This window comes from Oryx dammah, unplaced genomic scaffold, assembly GCF_014754425.2.
Source record: "Oryx dammah isolate SB20612 unplaced genomic scaffold, SCBI_Odam_1.1 HiC_scaffold_25, whole genome shotgun sequence".
Taxonomy (NCBI): Eukaryota; Metazoa; Chordata; class Mammalia; order Artiodactyla; family Bovidae; genus Oryx; species Oryx dammah.
This window is the reverse complement of record NW_024070209.1, coordinates 11,648,513-11,666,301: the sequence shown is the minus strand read 5'-3', so window position 1 is coordinate 11,666,301 and position 17,789 is coordinate 11,648,513. Positions and strand designations below refer to the sequence as shown.

At 35.4% G+C, this 17,789-nt stretch overlaps 1 protein-coding gene across 1 annotated transcript in view; it reads right to left on the bottom strand.

Annotated features, from left to right (window-relative positions):
* EXOC6B (exocyst complex component 6B) overlaps positions 1–17,789 on the bottom strand; it is a 697,089-nt gene that overhangs the window by 582,246 nt on the left and 97,054 nt on the right. Inside the window, exons 3-5 of the mRNA XM_040223938.1 lie at positions 12,537–12,584; positions 10,506–10,596; positions 10,350–10,395 (exon numbers count right to left, since the gene is read on the bottom strand). Of these exons, the coding sequence (XP_040079872.1) occupies positions 10,350–10,395; positions 10,506–10,596; positions 12,537–12,584 (185 nt within the window). The remainder of the gene's footprint in view (positions 1–10,349; positions 10,396–10,505; positions 10,597–12,536; positions 12,585–17,789) is intronic.

The window sequence follows — 17,789 nt, the reverse complement described above, 5'->3', positions numbered from 1 at the left end:
TACTTAAACTCTTTTTACTCCAATGCACTTAATACCACAAATACTAAAGTGTAGAGGTTGGATTTACTTGTTTTCTTTATGTTTTCCCTTCCTGCATTCCAAAAATCAAAATTTTAATCCAAATAAATGAAGGGAAGAAATTTATTTCCCCTAAATTTAGAAATAAAACTACAAATATAGCTTAACCTGAAATGGTTGCTTTTATCAAAATGTTACACTCAAAAACAGTACAATTTACATGGTTTAGTGTAAACATAACGGTGTTTATACTACAATTAGGTATGAAGAGCTATGTGCGATAAAATGCATTTCCTCTAGAGAGAAACTTTAGAATGGATATAAACTCAGAAATTAAGCCAAAAGATAAACACACTTTAGGGTCTAGTTATATTTTGGAACACTGTTTACAGAATGAGAAAAATCTAACAATGTTGCCTGCGGACACATGCACATTCACTGATGAGACACATGGCTGTATGCTGGAAACATCTGGTCTGTCAAATAATGCCACATTTTTCAAGGCTAATTAGTATAAAATCCAGTGATTTCTGGCAATAAAGAATGTTACTTTATTTCTCCATTGTCCTTTCCCTAACATATTCATATTTCATCAATAATAGATCAATAGCATTCATTCAAATTTCCATGATCCTCCAATTAAACTCCTCTATACCAGACAACAAAAGAATAAAATTCTATTTCCAGGGGCCATGGAAATCTAGAACACAACTTTGACATTACTTTTGACAACCTCTAAACATTATTAAAATGGAATCAAAAGCCAATTCCTAAGTTTCATTTGCATGTGTGCTAGTTCTCCCCTTCTCCCCACTTTATGCAGATTCCCCAGTAGAGATGTGAGCAGAAAGAACGTAAATGAAATAAAAGCAAAAAACTGTTTTAAAAATGAGGCACGAAATGAAGTCAAAATAATCCTAAAAACTGGATAACTTAAGGTCAGAATAACTTAAACATGATTGAATGCTATTCTAAAAAGAGGAATGTTGATTATAGGCAAATTAAATTTTGGTACTTTTTTGCCATAGTGTGGAACTCTTTCAGGCCTCCCGGGTAGCTCAGTTGGTAAACAATCTGCCTGCAATTCAGGAGACCATGGTTCTACTCCTGAGTTGGGAGGATCCCTTGGAGAAGGGATAGGCTACCCACTCTAGTATTCTTGGGCTTCCATGGTAGCTCAGACAGTAAAGAATCCGCCTGCAATGCAGGAGACCTGGGTTCGATCCCTGGGTTGGGAAGATCCCCTGGAGGAGGGCATGGCAACCCACGGCAGTATTCTTGCCTGGAGAATCCCCATGGATAGAGGAGCCTGGTAGGCTATGGTCCATGGGGTCTCAAAGAGTCAGACACAACTGAGCAACTAAGCACAGCACAGCACATGGCACTCTTTCACAATGACAGGTGTTAAATTTCTAATAAGTGATCTTGTAAAGTGGATCACAACTACCCATGAGAATTTTAATTCAGAGTATGATAAGAATATGAAATAAAAGCTTTTACCACAGAAAACACTGCTGTCTTTCCTAATTAAAGATCATTAATAAAAAATACTTAATTCCTTCTATGAGCTAATGATAGAAAGATGTTCAGATAGCTTTCCTCAGGGAGCACAAAACCTAGTATTATAATCAGTATTTACAGCTTTAAAAAAAGTAACTAAGCTTCTAGTCATGAAGGAATAACAAGGAAGAGAACAAACTCCCACTCTTAAGAAGTAAAATACTGGCTGCGTATGTGCTAAGTCACTTCAGTCATGTCCAACTCTTTGCAATCCTATAGAATGTAGCCCACCAGGCTTCTCTGCCATGGGATTCTGCAGGTAAGAGCACTAAAGTGGGCTTCCATGCCCTTCTTCAGGAGATCTTTCCTATCCAAGAATTAAACTCATGCCTCTTATGCCTCCTGCATTGGCAGGAGGGTTCTTCACCACTAACACCACCTGGGAACTAGCTAAAATTCATAAAACAACTGCTTTCAGACAGTGAACATCAAATAACACAAAACTGTGGTCTCTGAAAAAAGGAAAACAAAAAAGGTGAATTTAATAGCTACCTGAATGTGATTTCTAGATCATGGACACAGTCAGAGAAAATCCAAACAGAGCCCAACAACTTAGCAGAGTTAGCATCAGAGATGCAGTTCAGGAATAATGATACACCTTAAGGTTGTGCAGAATTTCCTCAAGAAAGGGAAGCAATGGAGAAAGAAGTGCAGAAATTTATACAAGAGTTCCCTTGAGCCATTGCTGAGTACTAGGCCAGGCATAGGAAAAGTAAAATTCTGCATGAACAGGAATAAAAAAGGGAGGGAAGGAAAAAAAAGGAAGGGAACGAAAGACAGGAAGAACATGGAAGGAGAGACAGACAGAAGGGAGATGTAAGATAAATACTTCAAGGAGCTCAGACAAAACAGAGAAAACATTTGAACTCTGAACAGCCAAAGTGCAGAGTCCTTGGGATTTCAGAGTTTTTCAAAGATGAATACTACTCCAAGCAACCCCTGTAATAAAGGAAAAGTTGTGCTTAATCTTTCAGTCATGTCCAACTCTGCGATCCCCTGGAATTCTCCAGGCCTGAATACTGGAGTGAATAGCCTTTCCCTTCTCCAGAGGACCTTCCCAACCCAGGGATCAAACCCAGTTCTCTCACACTGCAGGCGGATTCTTTTTCAGCTGAGCCACCAGGGAAGCCCCAAAAGGAAAAGTTAGCTGAGCTTAAAAATGGAGTCTGATGAGATGGATCTGCAAACAACTAAACTATTTGCCAAAACGAAGACCAATATCCTGTAAGAAAAAAAAGTCCCCCAAAATTCAAACACTCAGCAACATAATATAATGACCATTATCTAATCAAAACTTACAAGACATGAAAAGAACAAAAAATTGACTTATAATTAGGAAAAACAATCTTCAGAGAAATCCAAAATACCAAAAATGACAGAACTAGCAAAGAAGTACATAAACAGAGAAATTAGAGCACTGTAACATGTATTTTTAAAAGATGTAAAATAACAAATAAAATTAAACATAAAAAACCAAATGGAACTTCTAAAGATAAAAAATATATCATCTGAAATGAAAATTTCACTGGATGAAAAGATTTGACAATGAAAAAGAGCACAGCAATAAAACCTATCCCATATAAAGTACAGAGAAAAAAGATTGGAAAAAAAGAAGATCCTCAAATCACCTATGGGATTTTGTGAAGTTGTCCAACATAGATAAAACTGAAATCTCAGAATGAGGATGGAAAAGGGACCAAAAAATAATATTTGGAAAAATAGTATCTGAACATCTTTCAGATTTTATGAAAATTATAAACTCACAAAACCAAGAAACTAAACAAACCACAAGCAGAATAAATACACACATACATGAATGCATACATACATATTTATACAAAAGCACATCAAAATCAAATTGCTGAGAACAAATTTTACAGACAAAAGTTTCAAAATAGCTAGAGAAAAGACACAATAAGGAGAGTGACCAAAAAAAGCTGTTCATATACTTTTTCCTCAGAAATTATATAAGCCAGAAGACAAAAAAAAGATATCTCAAGAACAAATGAATCTATAAACTTAGAATTATATATCCATCAAAAATAGATTTCAAAAATGAAGGTGAACAATATGATACCATTTCACACTCACCAAGATAGCCATAATCAAAAGACAATTATAAATCCTGGTAGGATGTATAGAAAATGAAATCCTCATATGCTGCTGGGGGTAAGGTAAAATGGCACAGCTGCTTTGGAGAAAAATCTGGCAGTTCCTTGAATAGTTACACAGAATTACCATGATCCAGCAAAATTTCATTCCAAGAAAGCCAAGAGAAATGAAATAAAAACATATTTCCACACAACAAATTGTAAACAAAAATGCATAGAAGCATTATTTGTAAAACCCTAAAACTTAAACAACCCAAATGCTCATCCACTAATGAATGGATAAATAAAGTGTGGTACATCCATGCAATGGAATATTCAGCAATAAAAAGAAATAAAGTACTGATATATGGCACAACATGGATTAACCTGGGAAACATTATGTTAAATGAAAGAAGCCAATCACAAAAAATCATATATTATATGATTCCATTTATATGAAATGTCCAGAATAAGTAAATATGAAGAAACAGAAAACAGACCAGTGATTCCCAGTAGCTGGCAAGGGAGGCAGGGGACAAGAAAAAATTGAACACTGATGGCCAAGGGGCTCAGAGTTTCTTTTGTGAAGAATAAAAACATTCTACAATTGACTGTAATGATGGTCATACAACCCTGAATACACTAAAAGCCACTGAACTGTATGTTTTAAATAAATGAAGTGAAAAGTATATGAACTATGTCTCAATGAGGCTGTTAAAAATATTTTAGAAAAATGTATATTAAAAATAGGCAATGTAAAAATTAAGCAAAAAGATAGCAGCAGTGGCTGGCTATATTAATACTAAACAACATATATTTCAGAAAAAATATTACCAGGGATGAAGAACTTTCCATAATAATAAATGGATCCTTTCATAAAGAAGATAAAACAATGCTTAATGTATATGCAACCAATAAGAGAACCTCAAAATATACACTGAAAAAACTGAAAGAATACATATGTAAGTCCAAACATAATAGGCAATTTCAACACTCCCCTGTCAGCAAATAACAAATGCAAAATCATCAGGATGTAGAAAAGCTACACAATGCTATCAACCAGTATGTCTAAATGATAGAGATGCTCTTCTCAATAACAGTATAAGTTGTTTTAAAGTAAAATAAAAAATTTTTAAAAAATAAAATAAAAAGAAAAGAAAAAGACCAAAAAAATTAAAAAATTAAAAAAAAAATAAAGTGTATATGTCATTTTCACCAAACAGACCATAAAACTGGGCCATAAAACAAGTCTCACAAAATATAAAAGATTGAAATCATACATTTTACATTTATGAACACAATGAACTAAAATATAAATCAATTTTGATACATCAGGAAAATCCCCTAATATTTAGAAATTAACCAGTGAACTTCTAAATAGTCTGTGAACTAAATGTTTAAAATCACAACAGAAATTAGAAAATATTTTAAATAAATGTAAAAAAAAAACTGCAACATTATAAAACATGTAAGATTCAGTTAAAGCACTGTTAAAGAGAAATATACAGCTTTAACTAGCTACATTAGAAAACAGAACCAAAATCAATGCCCTGGGCTTCCACCTGAAAAAGCTAGGAAAAAAAACAAATTATTTACAACAGCCAAGATACAGAAGCAACCCAAGTGTCCATCAATAGATGAATGGATAAAGAAGATATGAGATAGACAGGTAGATATAGAGAGAGTTGCTGTTTAGTCGCCCAGTCGTGTCCTACTCTTTGCAACCCCATGGACTGCAGCAAGCCAGGCATGTGTGTGTGTGTGCGTGTGTATGACTGAATCATTTTGCTGTGCACTTAAAACTAATACACTGCAAATCAATTATACTTCAACCCCCAAAAAAAGAGCAAATTAGATCCCAATTAAATAGGAGAAAGGAAATAGTTCAGTTCAGTCGCTCAGTCGTGTCTGACTCTTTGTGACCCCGTGGACTGCAGCACACCAGACCTCCCTGTCCATCACCAACTCCTGGAGTTTACCCAAACTCATGTCCATTGAGTCGGTAATGCCATCCAGCCATCTCATTCTCTGTTGTCCCCTTCTCCTCATATCAAAAATCAGTAAATTAGAAAAATAAGGAAAAAAAAAAACAATAAAACCTAAAGATACTATTTTCAAAAAATTAATAAAATTGACAAACAACTAGTCAAAATAATGAGAGACAGAAATGACAAAGCATCAACATAAGTAATCAAAGGAAAAGTATCACTATAGATTCTACATGTTAAAATAATACAGTAATACAATTAACAATTTTTGTTAATGAATTCAACAATTTGGATAACATGGATAAATTACTTGAAAGATACAAATGAACAAAATTTTCTCAAGAAACACAAAATGCAAACACAGCCATGTATTTATTTTTTAAATTAAATCTGTAGTTAACAACTTTCTTACCAAAAACATGCAAATCTCCTGGGTCAAGTCGTTTCAATGGTACCAAGTATTAATGTTTAAGGAAAATAATTACTAATACTATACAAATTCTTCCAGAAAATCAAAGACAGGAAAATTTCCAAGTTATTCATAAGGCTAGCATGAATCTGATTCCAAAAAGATATAACACAAAAAGGAAACCACAGATAAACATTTCTCATGAACACAGATACAAAAATCCTTAACAAAATTTTAGCAAATCAAATACCACATCACATTAAAAAGAACAGTATATCATGACCAAGTGGGATTTATTCCATGAATGCAAGTTTAACATTTAACATTCAATATAAATCATCATATTAAGAAACTAAAAGCATTTTTTAAGAAACGTATGATCACCTGGCACTAGTGGTAAAGAACCCGCCTGCCAATGCAAGCGCCAATGCAGGTTCTATCCTTGGGCTGGGAAGATCCCCTGGAGGAGGGCATGGCAACCCACTCCAGTATTCTTGCCTGGAGAATCCTCATGGACAAAGAAGCCTGCTGGGCTACAGTCCATAGGGTTGCGAAGAGTCAGACACAATTGAAGCAACTTAGCACACATGATGATCATCTCATTTACATAGAAAAAGCCTTTGACAAAACCAATATTCATTCCTAATAGAAAGTTTCAAGAACTAGAAATAAAAGCAAACTTCTTCAACCTTATAAATTACATATACCAAAAATTACACCTAACATATGATTTAATGGTTAAATGCATTCCCTCTAAGATCAGGAACAGGACAAAGATATCTAGCCTTATCCCAGGGACGGGGGAGCCTGGTAGGCTGCCATCTATGGGGTCGCACAGAGTCGGACACGACTGAAGTGACTTAGCAGCAGCAGCAGCAGCAGCAGAGGTTCTAACCAGCTTCCCTTGTGGCTCAGGGGGTAAAGAATCTGCCTGCAATGCAGGAGACCTGGGTTCTATCCCTGGACTGGAAAGATCCCCTGGAGACAGCAACGGCAACCCACTCCAGTATTCTGGCCTAGAGAATTTCATGGACTGTATAGTCCATGGGGTCACAAAGAGTCAGACATAACTGAGCAACTTTCACTTTCACTTCACTTTTAGAGGCTCTAACTCGTTCAACAAGACAAGTAAACCAAACCAAAAAAGAAAGCATCCCAATTGGAAAGAAAAAAATATACCTATCTTTATTTGCAGATAAGATAATCAGCTACATAGAAAATTCGATGTAATATACAAAAAAGCTCCTAGAATTAGTATATGATTTAATAAGATTGCAGAATAAAAGATAAATACACAAATTTAATAGTATACTAGTAATAAATTACTGAAAATTAAAATTTAGAAAGTAATACCATTGAAAATAGACATCAAAAAATATAAAATAATTAGGGATAAATATGATAAAAGATATATAAGACTTGTTCACTAAAAAAGCAGAAAACAGTTAAAGAAGATCCAAATAAATGAAAGCATTCATATACTGGTGGATAAGGGGTAAGATGGACCAGCATGGGATACGAGGGACCTAGTGAGGTAAGACTGTATGTATAGGAAGGCAGCTGTGTCAGGGCCAAACAGGAATGAGAAGGGCATTCAGGCAGCACAGAAGCATAACATTGGGTAATAGAGCCCAAGTAGATTAAGGAGGATACCATATAGGAGAGCAACTCAGTATGTGGTGTTGACATAGCTAAAGGCAGCCCCCAAAATATAATCCTACTCTATGCACCAGAAAAAGGTTGAACTGGAAATACTGGTCAATAGCATTTATGACAATCACTTGAATTAAGAGGAAAAATGCAGATTGTTCATATAATGAACTACTATAAAGCAATTAAAATAAGTGAACTAGATCTCTATACATAAGTTTTAAAAAGCTCTCCACTAGTATGTTAGCCCATGATTGTAGATATTATTGTCTTTTTTTCAGAGCTATATCCCCAACACTAAAAGCAATGCCTAGCAACACAGCAGGTACTCAATTCATTTTTATTGAATGAATGAATGAATCTCAAAAAAGCAAAGACCAGAACTATTCATGAAAATGTTTTTTAAAATACAATATGATTTTTGGACATTAAAAACATGGACTAGAAGGAAATACCAGATTTATGATACTGGTTTCCTCAAAGGAGAAAGGAAAGGAAAAGGATTGAGGAAAGGGATGAGTTCTACCTGAATTTCTTAAAATGTACATCTTTACCTCTCTCTGATCACATATGTTTATGCCACAAATTATATATACACATATATATATGAATTAAAACCAGAATTGTCACTATTTGTTAATTTAGAGAAGTTGACACAGAAGTTTTGTTTTTTTTTAATCTCTGTAATTCTCTGTAATTCTAGAACTTCATAAAAAAGTTATCAGGGCAATAATATTACTTTCTATCACACTGAACAGAATTTCTCATACTGTTCAATCTGTGTTCACTTATATGAATATGTTCTCCTGGGGAAAAGACAGTCTGGGAAGTAGCCTTAAGAAATTAAAAAAATACCGATGCCTCATGTTTTAACTTTAAGTCTTGAGGATTTATAATTTTATTCATGATATATTTAACCTTATTTCAATACTAACATTTTAATTCTGTACTTTTCCCCTCAAAACTAGGTAAAATTAACATTCCAGGAAGATGTGTCCTATTTATCGTAAAGCTTCACATACCCCCATCATACTGCAGGGTACCCCAGGGCAGAGACAGTACGGATGCTTACTCTAGTTTGGGAAGAAGAGCCAAAGAGTCACTATAAAGTTTCCTCTGGAATAAAACCAGATTAAAATAATACATAAGAAAGCAATCCTCTGAGCTTAACCTTGACTTTGCCCCTTGTGATGGTTAATTTTACATGTCAACTTGGTTATGCCATAGCACCCAAAGATTTGATCAAATATTATTCTGGATATTTCTGTGAAGGTATTTTTGACACAAGATTCAGTTCAGTCGCTTAGTCGTGTCCGACTCTTTGCGACCCCATGAATCGCAGCACGCCAGGCCTCCCTGTCCATCACCAACTCCCGGAGTTCACTCAGACTCACGTCCATCAAGTCGGTGAGGCCATCCAGCCATCTCATCCTCTGTCGTCCCCTTCTCCCCTGCCCTCAATCCCTCCCAGCATCAGAGTCTTTTCCAATGAGTCAACTCTTCACATGAGGTGGCCAAAGTACTGGAGCTTCAGCTTTAGCATCATTCCCTCCAAAGAAATCCCAGGGCCGACCTTCAGAATGGACTGGTTGGATCTCCTTGCAGTCCAAGGGACTCTCAAGATTCTTCTCTAACACCACAGTTCAAAAGCATCAATTCTTCGGTGCTCAGCTTTCTTCACAGTCCAACTCTCAGATCCATACATGACTACTGGAAAAACCATAGCCTTGACTAGATGGAACTTTGTTGGCAAAGTAATGTCTCTGCTTTTGAATATGCTATCTAGGTTGGTCATAACTTTTCTTCCAAGGAGTCAGCGTCTTTTAATTTCATGGCTGCAGTCACCATCTGCAGTGATTTTGGAGCCCCCAAAAATAAAGTCTGACACTGTTTCCACTGTTTCCCCATCTATTTCCCATGAAGTGATGGGACCAGATGCCATGATCTTCGTTTTCTGAATGTTGAGCTTTAAACTGACACAAGATTATCAGTGCTTAAATCTGTAGACTTTGAGTAAAGAAGAATAGTCTGCATAATGTGAGTGGGCTTCATTAAACCAGTTAAACGCCTCGATAGAAAAAAGACTAAACTCCCCAGAGGAAGATGGAATTTGGCCAGCAGACTGTCTTCAGACTCAGGCAATAGTATTCACTCTTCCCTGACACTAACTAGCCTACTAATCTACTAGGCAGATTTTGGAGTTGCCAGCCTCCATAATCATGTGAACCAATTTGCTAAAAAAAGAAAATCAATCTCTCTCTCTCTCTCCACACACACACACACACACACACACACACACACAGAGATATACACATTATTGGTTCTGTTTCAATGGAGAACCTCCAGAACTATTTTTTCTAAACCAAAGCATATTTCTGAAATTAACTATCATTAAAACAGTTATATGCTTTTCCCCTAAAAAACTGGGTCTTCTAAAAATCAAACTATGTGTAGTATTTTTTCTTAAACATAATAGTAACTCTCAGGATGAATCAATAGTTATACAAAAGGCTAGAGAAGATGTCTTATGGACTTAATTATTTTTGAAAGGTTATTCTAAATATGGACTTTTTAAAAGAATTCTAAATAACAAATTTTAGATAACACAAAGTATTCAATTTAAAAAAAACTTACCTTTTAGTTTTCATCTGGTCCCGCAGTTTACTATACATCTCCAGAACTTTAAAGAGAAGGGAAAAAGAGCACATAAGAATAATTTAGAAAAAGTGAAAGATTAATTAAAGCTAAAGAAACTGCATCAAGAATTCTACTCTATATCCAGTTTCTCACCTGGAAGACACAGCATTAATTTATCAACAGTGGCAGAAATATTTCTCTGTTGTAGCCGACACTGCTTCAGCTCTTCCATTGCTATCACCAGCTTGGCAAGAGGGAAAAAAAACTGAGTTATGCCAACAGCTGTAAATAAAAAGCTTTCAGTCACATTTTTCCACCCTATGTTCAACTCATCAGAACATCCCAGACAGTTTCATAGTAAGACCTGCCAAGTGGACTAGGGAACTGCCTTTCTCAACCAGTAAAATATCCCTGCATGGTTTCCCCCTTTCTCCCCAAGATGCATACACACTACAACAGGAAAGGCTAGGTTAAATGAAACCTTAAAATTCAGGGGCTATCCAGGAAAAAAGAAAAGACGACTTGCAGATTTGCTCCAAACCCTATTCAGACTTTTCATGATTTATGACTTCATCAATCTAAGAAGATCCTATATTTCTTTCATCAGTGCTAGATGCCTAGAGGAAAACAGTCCTTATACAGCTTCAAATGAATCTTGAAAATAATCTTTAACTAAATCTCTATTTTAATAGAGAATAAACCACACACTTAGAAGTTGTGGCTTTTCCAAGAATTCCAGTTTAGTGAAGTACTTTAGTGAAGTACTTATGCAGTACTTATCTTCTCATAGAGTTTTAAAGTCTTCCATCTGAAGTGACAGACAATAAAACTAGAAGAAACTGTGCTCTTTGCAAAAACTTAAAATATGTGAGACAAACTTTTAAAAAGCAATAACCTATATGGCCTCTTATAGAATTCATCCCATATCCATACCTAAAAATGTTAGCTACTTAAATACTATGTTCCCCCCCAAAAAAAGAGAGAGAGAAGTGGTCCTGATTAAGTTACTGATAAGACAATCAAAGGCTAATCTTAAAGATTATTAAACATTAAATAAGTATTAGGCAATAAGGAAGGTACATGATACAGAGAACAGTAATTGACTATAAGTCAGAAAACTTGGATATTAATCTCAGCCATATCAGTTACTATGTAAACTTTTGTAAATCATTTGTTTTATTTTCCTAGTCAATAAAATACTAGTCCTAATTTTCTCATAGGTCAGCCATGAGGATTAAGTGAGAAAATGGACATCAAATGATCTTATAAACTATGATTTAAATGGTGAATATATCAATTAATAGAATCAATGATTCACTTTTTTAACAAATACTTATGGCACATTCATGTTGTGCCAGTCACTGTTTAGGCAGGTAGAGGGGATATGGCAGTGTATTTAAAAAAAAAATCCTGACTTTGCTTAATTTCTACTAGAAGGAGACAAAAAAAACAAACATATAAGGAAAACTATATAATATCAGAGCATGATAGGGGCAATGGAGAAAAATTAAACAGGAAAGGTAAAAAGAAAACAAAAGGTGAAAGTGAGACTGCAATTTTAAATAAGTTGGTTAGTAAAGGCCTCATTGCTGCTGCTGCTAAGTCACTTCAGTCGTGTCTGACTCTGTGTGACCCCATAGATGGCAGCCCACCAGGCTCCCCCGTCCCTGGGATTCTCTAAGCAAGAATACTGGAGTGGGTTGCCATTTCCTTCTCCAATGCATGAAAGTGAAAAGTCAAAGTGAAGTCGCTCAGTCGTGTCTGACTCTTAGCAACCCCATGGACTGCAGCCTACCAGGCTCCTCCATCCATGGGATTTTCCAGGCAAGAGTACTGGAGTGGGGTGCCACTGCCTTCTCCAAAGGCCTCATTAGGAGGTAACATATCAGCAAATATCTGAAGTGCATAAACACTGGAGAAAGAAGATTCTAGGCAGAGGAAACAGCATTGGCCATATTATGTCTACTCAAGTCATTTAAAAATACAACTAAGGAAGGCTACATACTCTCATTAAGCTTTCTAGTGATTATATTCATTTACTTCAGACAAACATGAGAAGCAATGATAATGTCCAAGTTCTTCCAACATGCAGCTTATGGTCTCAAACCACTAAATCAGGAACACAGTTATCAAAGAGAATGACAGGAAACAGAGAAGATTTTTCAAAAGGTAAACTGGTCTTACTTCCTTTCCCTCATGTTGCAGTTTTCTATTAGTATCCGTCACTTGATTCTGTGGAGAGAAGACAGTTTAAACTTAGAATAAATACCTAGACAACAGTTTGATTAAGATGAAGATTTTAAATGAAAAGATTTAGTGTAAGTATTCAGATTGTTTCCATATTTCACCACATTTTTGTTTAGTTGTATTCTCCTAGGATTAAACTGTATTAACTTTTCTACTCAACATCTATATGACTTTTTGAACAATAAAAAAAAATAACTAAAAAATATGTTCAGTTTGCAATAGTACAAACTAATATAACACAACTAAAGATCACACTTTCATTTGAAACGGAAAGAAAAACTATAATAGAAAAAATAACACACAAAGAACCTTGCTGCTGCTAAGTCACTTCAGTCGTGTCCAACTTTGTGTGACCCCATAAACAGCAGCCCACCAGGATCCCCCGTTCCTGGGATTCTCCAGGCAAGAACACTGGAGTGGGACAAAGAACCTTACTTGAGCATAAATTGAACTGTTTAACTCAGGGAGTTTGAGTAAACTCCGGGAGTTGGTGATAGACAGGGAGGCCTGGCATGCCGCAGTCCATGCGGTCGCAAAGAGTCGGACAGAACGGAGCGACTAAACTGAACTGAACTAAACTCAGGTCAAATATTTCTACTTATAATCTAATTTTAGAAAATATTTTATCTTAATTTCTTGGATCATTAATTCTTTTTTTTTAATTTATTTATTTATTTTTAATTTTTACTTTACAATTCTGTATTGGTTTTGGCACAGATTGACATGAATTAATTCTTGATAGCTCCTAACATTTCCATATTCCCTCTTTTCTAAATTAATTTATCCATCAGATAGTAAAAAAATCAGGTAAACAAGCTTTAAATTTACATAGAATTCATAATTAAAGTGAATTGGCACAACTCATTTTGGTAGCCACTCTTGAAGAATCAATAGATATAAAAATTAAGTTTATAGAATAATAACTTTCCCACCTTCTTAAACATTATCAAAACATCAGCAGTATTAACTTCTAAAGCTTTCTTTAATAGAGGCTACCTATACTCCCACCAATTCTAAATTGGTGGAATCTAAATCTCTCCTTATTAAGATACTTCCTTAACCCAGCATTTTCTATTATGTCCCTCAGAATGCCAATAAATTTTAATTAATAGATACTCTGCACTCTGTATACACACAAACATAGATACACACACACATAATATATATGGGAAATAATACTAAAGAGGTTCGTTTACTGGGAACTTCTGAAGCATTTAATATTCTATAGTACTATAAATGCCTAAGGAGATATCACATAGTGTTTTCCAACTTATTTTATGCAGCAGCCTTTCACTGAGGATCATCTCAGGAAACCAGTTTTTTAGGAACACACCTTTGAAAATTTTGCCCAAAACTATACACTATACCTGGACTATCATTTTCTGAACAGATTACCACATGCACTGTCAACTGAAGCAAAAATGCAACCATATACATACATAAATGAATGGATGTTTCTATGTTCTAATATGTTTCTATGTTCATTTGCAAAATTAGGAGGCAAGCTGGATTTGGCCTGGAAGATATACTTTGCTGATTCTTCGTCTGGAATAAGTGAGACTGAAGAGCTTATTATTCAACCAATAAATGGATGTTATTCAAAAATGGGATTAATATCAGTTCAATATAAGAAAAAGCTTTTAAACAATGTGAAAAGAAGTGGTGTGGGCAGCCCCTGAGTGATTATTATTTAAGAATGATTAGATTTTTTTCATGTAAACAGGAGATCTCATAAAATTCAACCTTCCATAAATACTACTAATTTCAGCATCACACTCTCTACTAGAATGCCTTGTTTAATTTATAAAGATATTTCTGAAACTTTTTTTTTTAACCTCAAACTCATTGTAAGAAATATATTTTACACTGCAACCTGGTACGCAAGTATAGGGAATACACACACACACACAGGGAAACAAAATTTTCAAGAAACATTTTTGTCTTACTGCATGTAATACATTTTATTGTTCCCTTTTCCATTTTATTTCAATTTTTATTAAAAATACTGATCATGGCTCACTAAACCAATTTCACGCAAACCAGAATTCTAAACACCCACAGGAGCCTAATCAAAGCTTCTGATAGAAAGATAATTACTATTTTAATACAATTTGAACATAACAATGAGAGGACATCTACACAGCTATCTAGGGGTTCAAGATGGCTGAGTGTAAGAACATGTATTCATCTCCTCCTGCGAGAGCACCAAAATCACAACTAGCTGTTGAACAATCATTGACAGGAGAATCCTGGAACCGACCACAGAAAGATACCTTACATCGAAAGACAAAGGAGAAGCTGCAACAAGACAGTAGAAGGAATGTGATCATTATAAAATCAAATCCCATACCCACCGGGCGGGGAACCCACAAACCGGAGAACAATAATACAAGCCCCACATCAAGCTTCCCAGCCAGGGGACCCAGCAAAGGGACTAGAAATCCCCCTTGAATCTGACTGTGAAGGCCAGTGGGATTTGATTACAGGACTCCCACAGGACTCTGGGAAACAGAGACACCGACTTGGGGGGCATAAACAAAATCTTGAGCACACCAGGACCCAGAGGAAAGGACCAGTGACCCTCTATAGGAGACTGAACCAGACCTACTTAGTGTTGGAGGGTCTCCTATGGAGGTATGGGTCAACAGTGGCTGGCCACAGGCACTGGCAACAGTAGTCCTGGGAGGTGCCCCTTGGTGAGCCTTCTTTGAGGTCACCATTAACCCTACCATAGAATCTGTAGACCCCAGGGCTGGGGTGCCTCAGGCGAAACAACTAACAAAGAGGGAGTGCAATGCCCTACCCATAAGCAGACAACTGGATTACTTGTTTTTTTCTTAATTTAAGTCCTCATTAAATTTGTTACAATATTGCTTCTGCTTTTTATGATCTGGTTTCTTGGCCATAGGGCATATGGGATCTTAGCTCCACGACCAGGGATCAAGCCTGCACCCTGTGCACTGGAAGGCAAAGCGTTAACCACTGGACCAGCAGGGAAGTCCCCAGATTAGTTTTACTAAGCACAACCCTGCCTACCAGAGCAAGATCCAGTTTTTCCCACCACCAGTCCTTCCTATCAGGAAGCTTACACAACCCTCTTAGCCTTATCCACCAGGGAGCAGACAGAAGAAGCAAGGAAAACTGCAATCCTGCAGCCGCCAGAAGAAAAACCACATAACAGAAAGTTAATCAAAGTGAAAATGCAAACAACTGTGTCCCAGATGAAGGGACAGGATAAAATCACAGGAAGACAACTAAAAGGTGGTGGGGGGAAATAAGCACCTTCCAGAAAAAGAATTCAGAATAATGATAGTGAAAACGATCCAAGATCTTGGAAAAAGAATGAAGATATGAGAAATGTTCACCAAAGACCAAGTATAACTAAAGAACAAACAGAGATGAACAATACAGTGGAAGGAATCAATAGCAGAATAACAGGCAGAAGAAGAGGAAATTGGTCTAGAAGACAGAATGGTGGCTCTCACTGCCACAAAACAGAATATAGAAAAAAGAACAACAACAACAAAAAAAAAAATGAAGACAGCCAAAGAGACCTCTGGGACAGCATTAAACACACCAACATTCACATTATAAGGGTCCCAAAAGGAGAAGAGAGGAAGCATCTGAGAAAATGTCTAAAATGATAACAGTTGAAATTTTTCCTAACATGGAAAAGGAAAAATTCAACCTAGTCCAAGAAGAACAGAGACTCGCAGGCAGGATAAACCCAAGGAGGAACACACACTAAGACACACAGCAATCAAAATAACAAAAATTAAATACAAGGGGAAAATGAAAAATAACATACAAAGGAATTCCCATAAGGTTATCAGCTGATTTCTCAACGAGAAATCAGAAGGGAATGGCATGATATAAAATGCAAAAGGAACAAGGCAGAAGGGAACAGCAGGATATAAAATGAGAAAGAGACTCCAAGGAGAAAAAACAAGAGAAGGAAAAGACCTACAAAAAATAAACTCAAAACAATTAGGAAAACAGCAATAGGATCATATATATCGATGGTTACCTTAAATGTAAATGGATTAAATGCACCAACCAAAAAACACAGACTGGCTGGGTGGATGAAAACACCTGGAATTATGCACATCCATTTGGAAGTATGCGCTTTCAATTACCACATCACTCTACTTAACCCCTCAAATTGTATGTAAGTATTTTACATCATTAGGTTAATCATGTTGCCATTATTGCTTGCAATTCTAAATTATCTTTTATTTTTTATCTGGCTATTGATCATAAAAACTGATAAAATATTTTTTACTACTGTGATTATGTAACTATTATTCATTTTAACACCATTGTATCATGACTGGTCAACAGAAAATAGTAAATTCTGTATCACTGAAACTACCATTTAATAGAAAAACCTGCAATCACTTTTTAAAATCCAGATGAACATTAGAATTATCTTGAAATTTTTTGTAAAATATAAACACCAAGGTATTGTTTTTTTCACCAAAGCTTCAGATGTGAGTCTAATATACAGCCCTATTTAAAAATAACTGTACTACAGTATGACTTTTTACTTTTATCTAGTTTGTTTCACTTTTTCTATTTCATAATCAGTGCTCCCATTTTATTTAAATGCACTCGAAAAAGGCTTGAGAAAGAACAACAAAAAATAAGAGGGAGAAACTGGAAAGCATTTAAACAAAATGGAAGCACTGAACATGAAATAGAAAAAGTGAAATATGTATAATATATATATTTTTAGAAACATGAATTTTTGCTTAGCTAAAAAAATTTATGACATTTTCGTTCCAGTTGTTTGCTTAAGCATGAATGGAATCCTAGATTTCTAACTTACATTCACTCAAAATTTTGATATAGTTCCACTTACTCTGGCATCTAGTATTACTGCTAAAAGTCTATAAAGTTTATTATCTTTGTGATGTTTTTTTCAATTTGAATGAGGCTTGACATTTTCAATCCAATTCTGACTATAAAGAAATAGTATGATGCAAAAAAAAAAAAACAGAAAATTAACATGTGATACAGTATTATTAACTGAAGCAAAGATTTTATTCAAATTTCACAAAATTTTATGCTAGTGTCCATTATTTTTTTCATAACTTATTCAACTTCCACATTGAAGTTGCACACAGCAGCAAAATCTGATAAATTATCCTTTCATTTTTATTCCTTTTATTTTTATTCTATTATAAACAT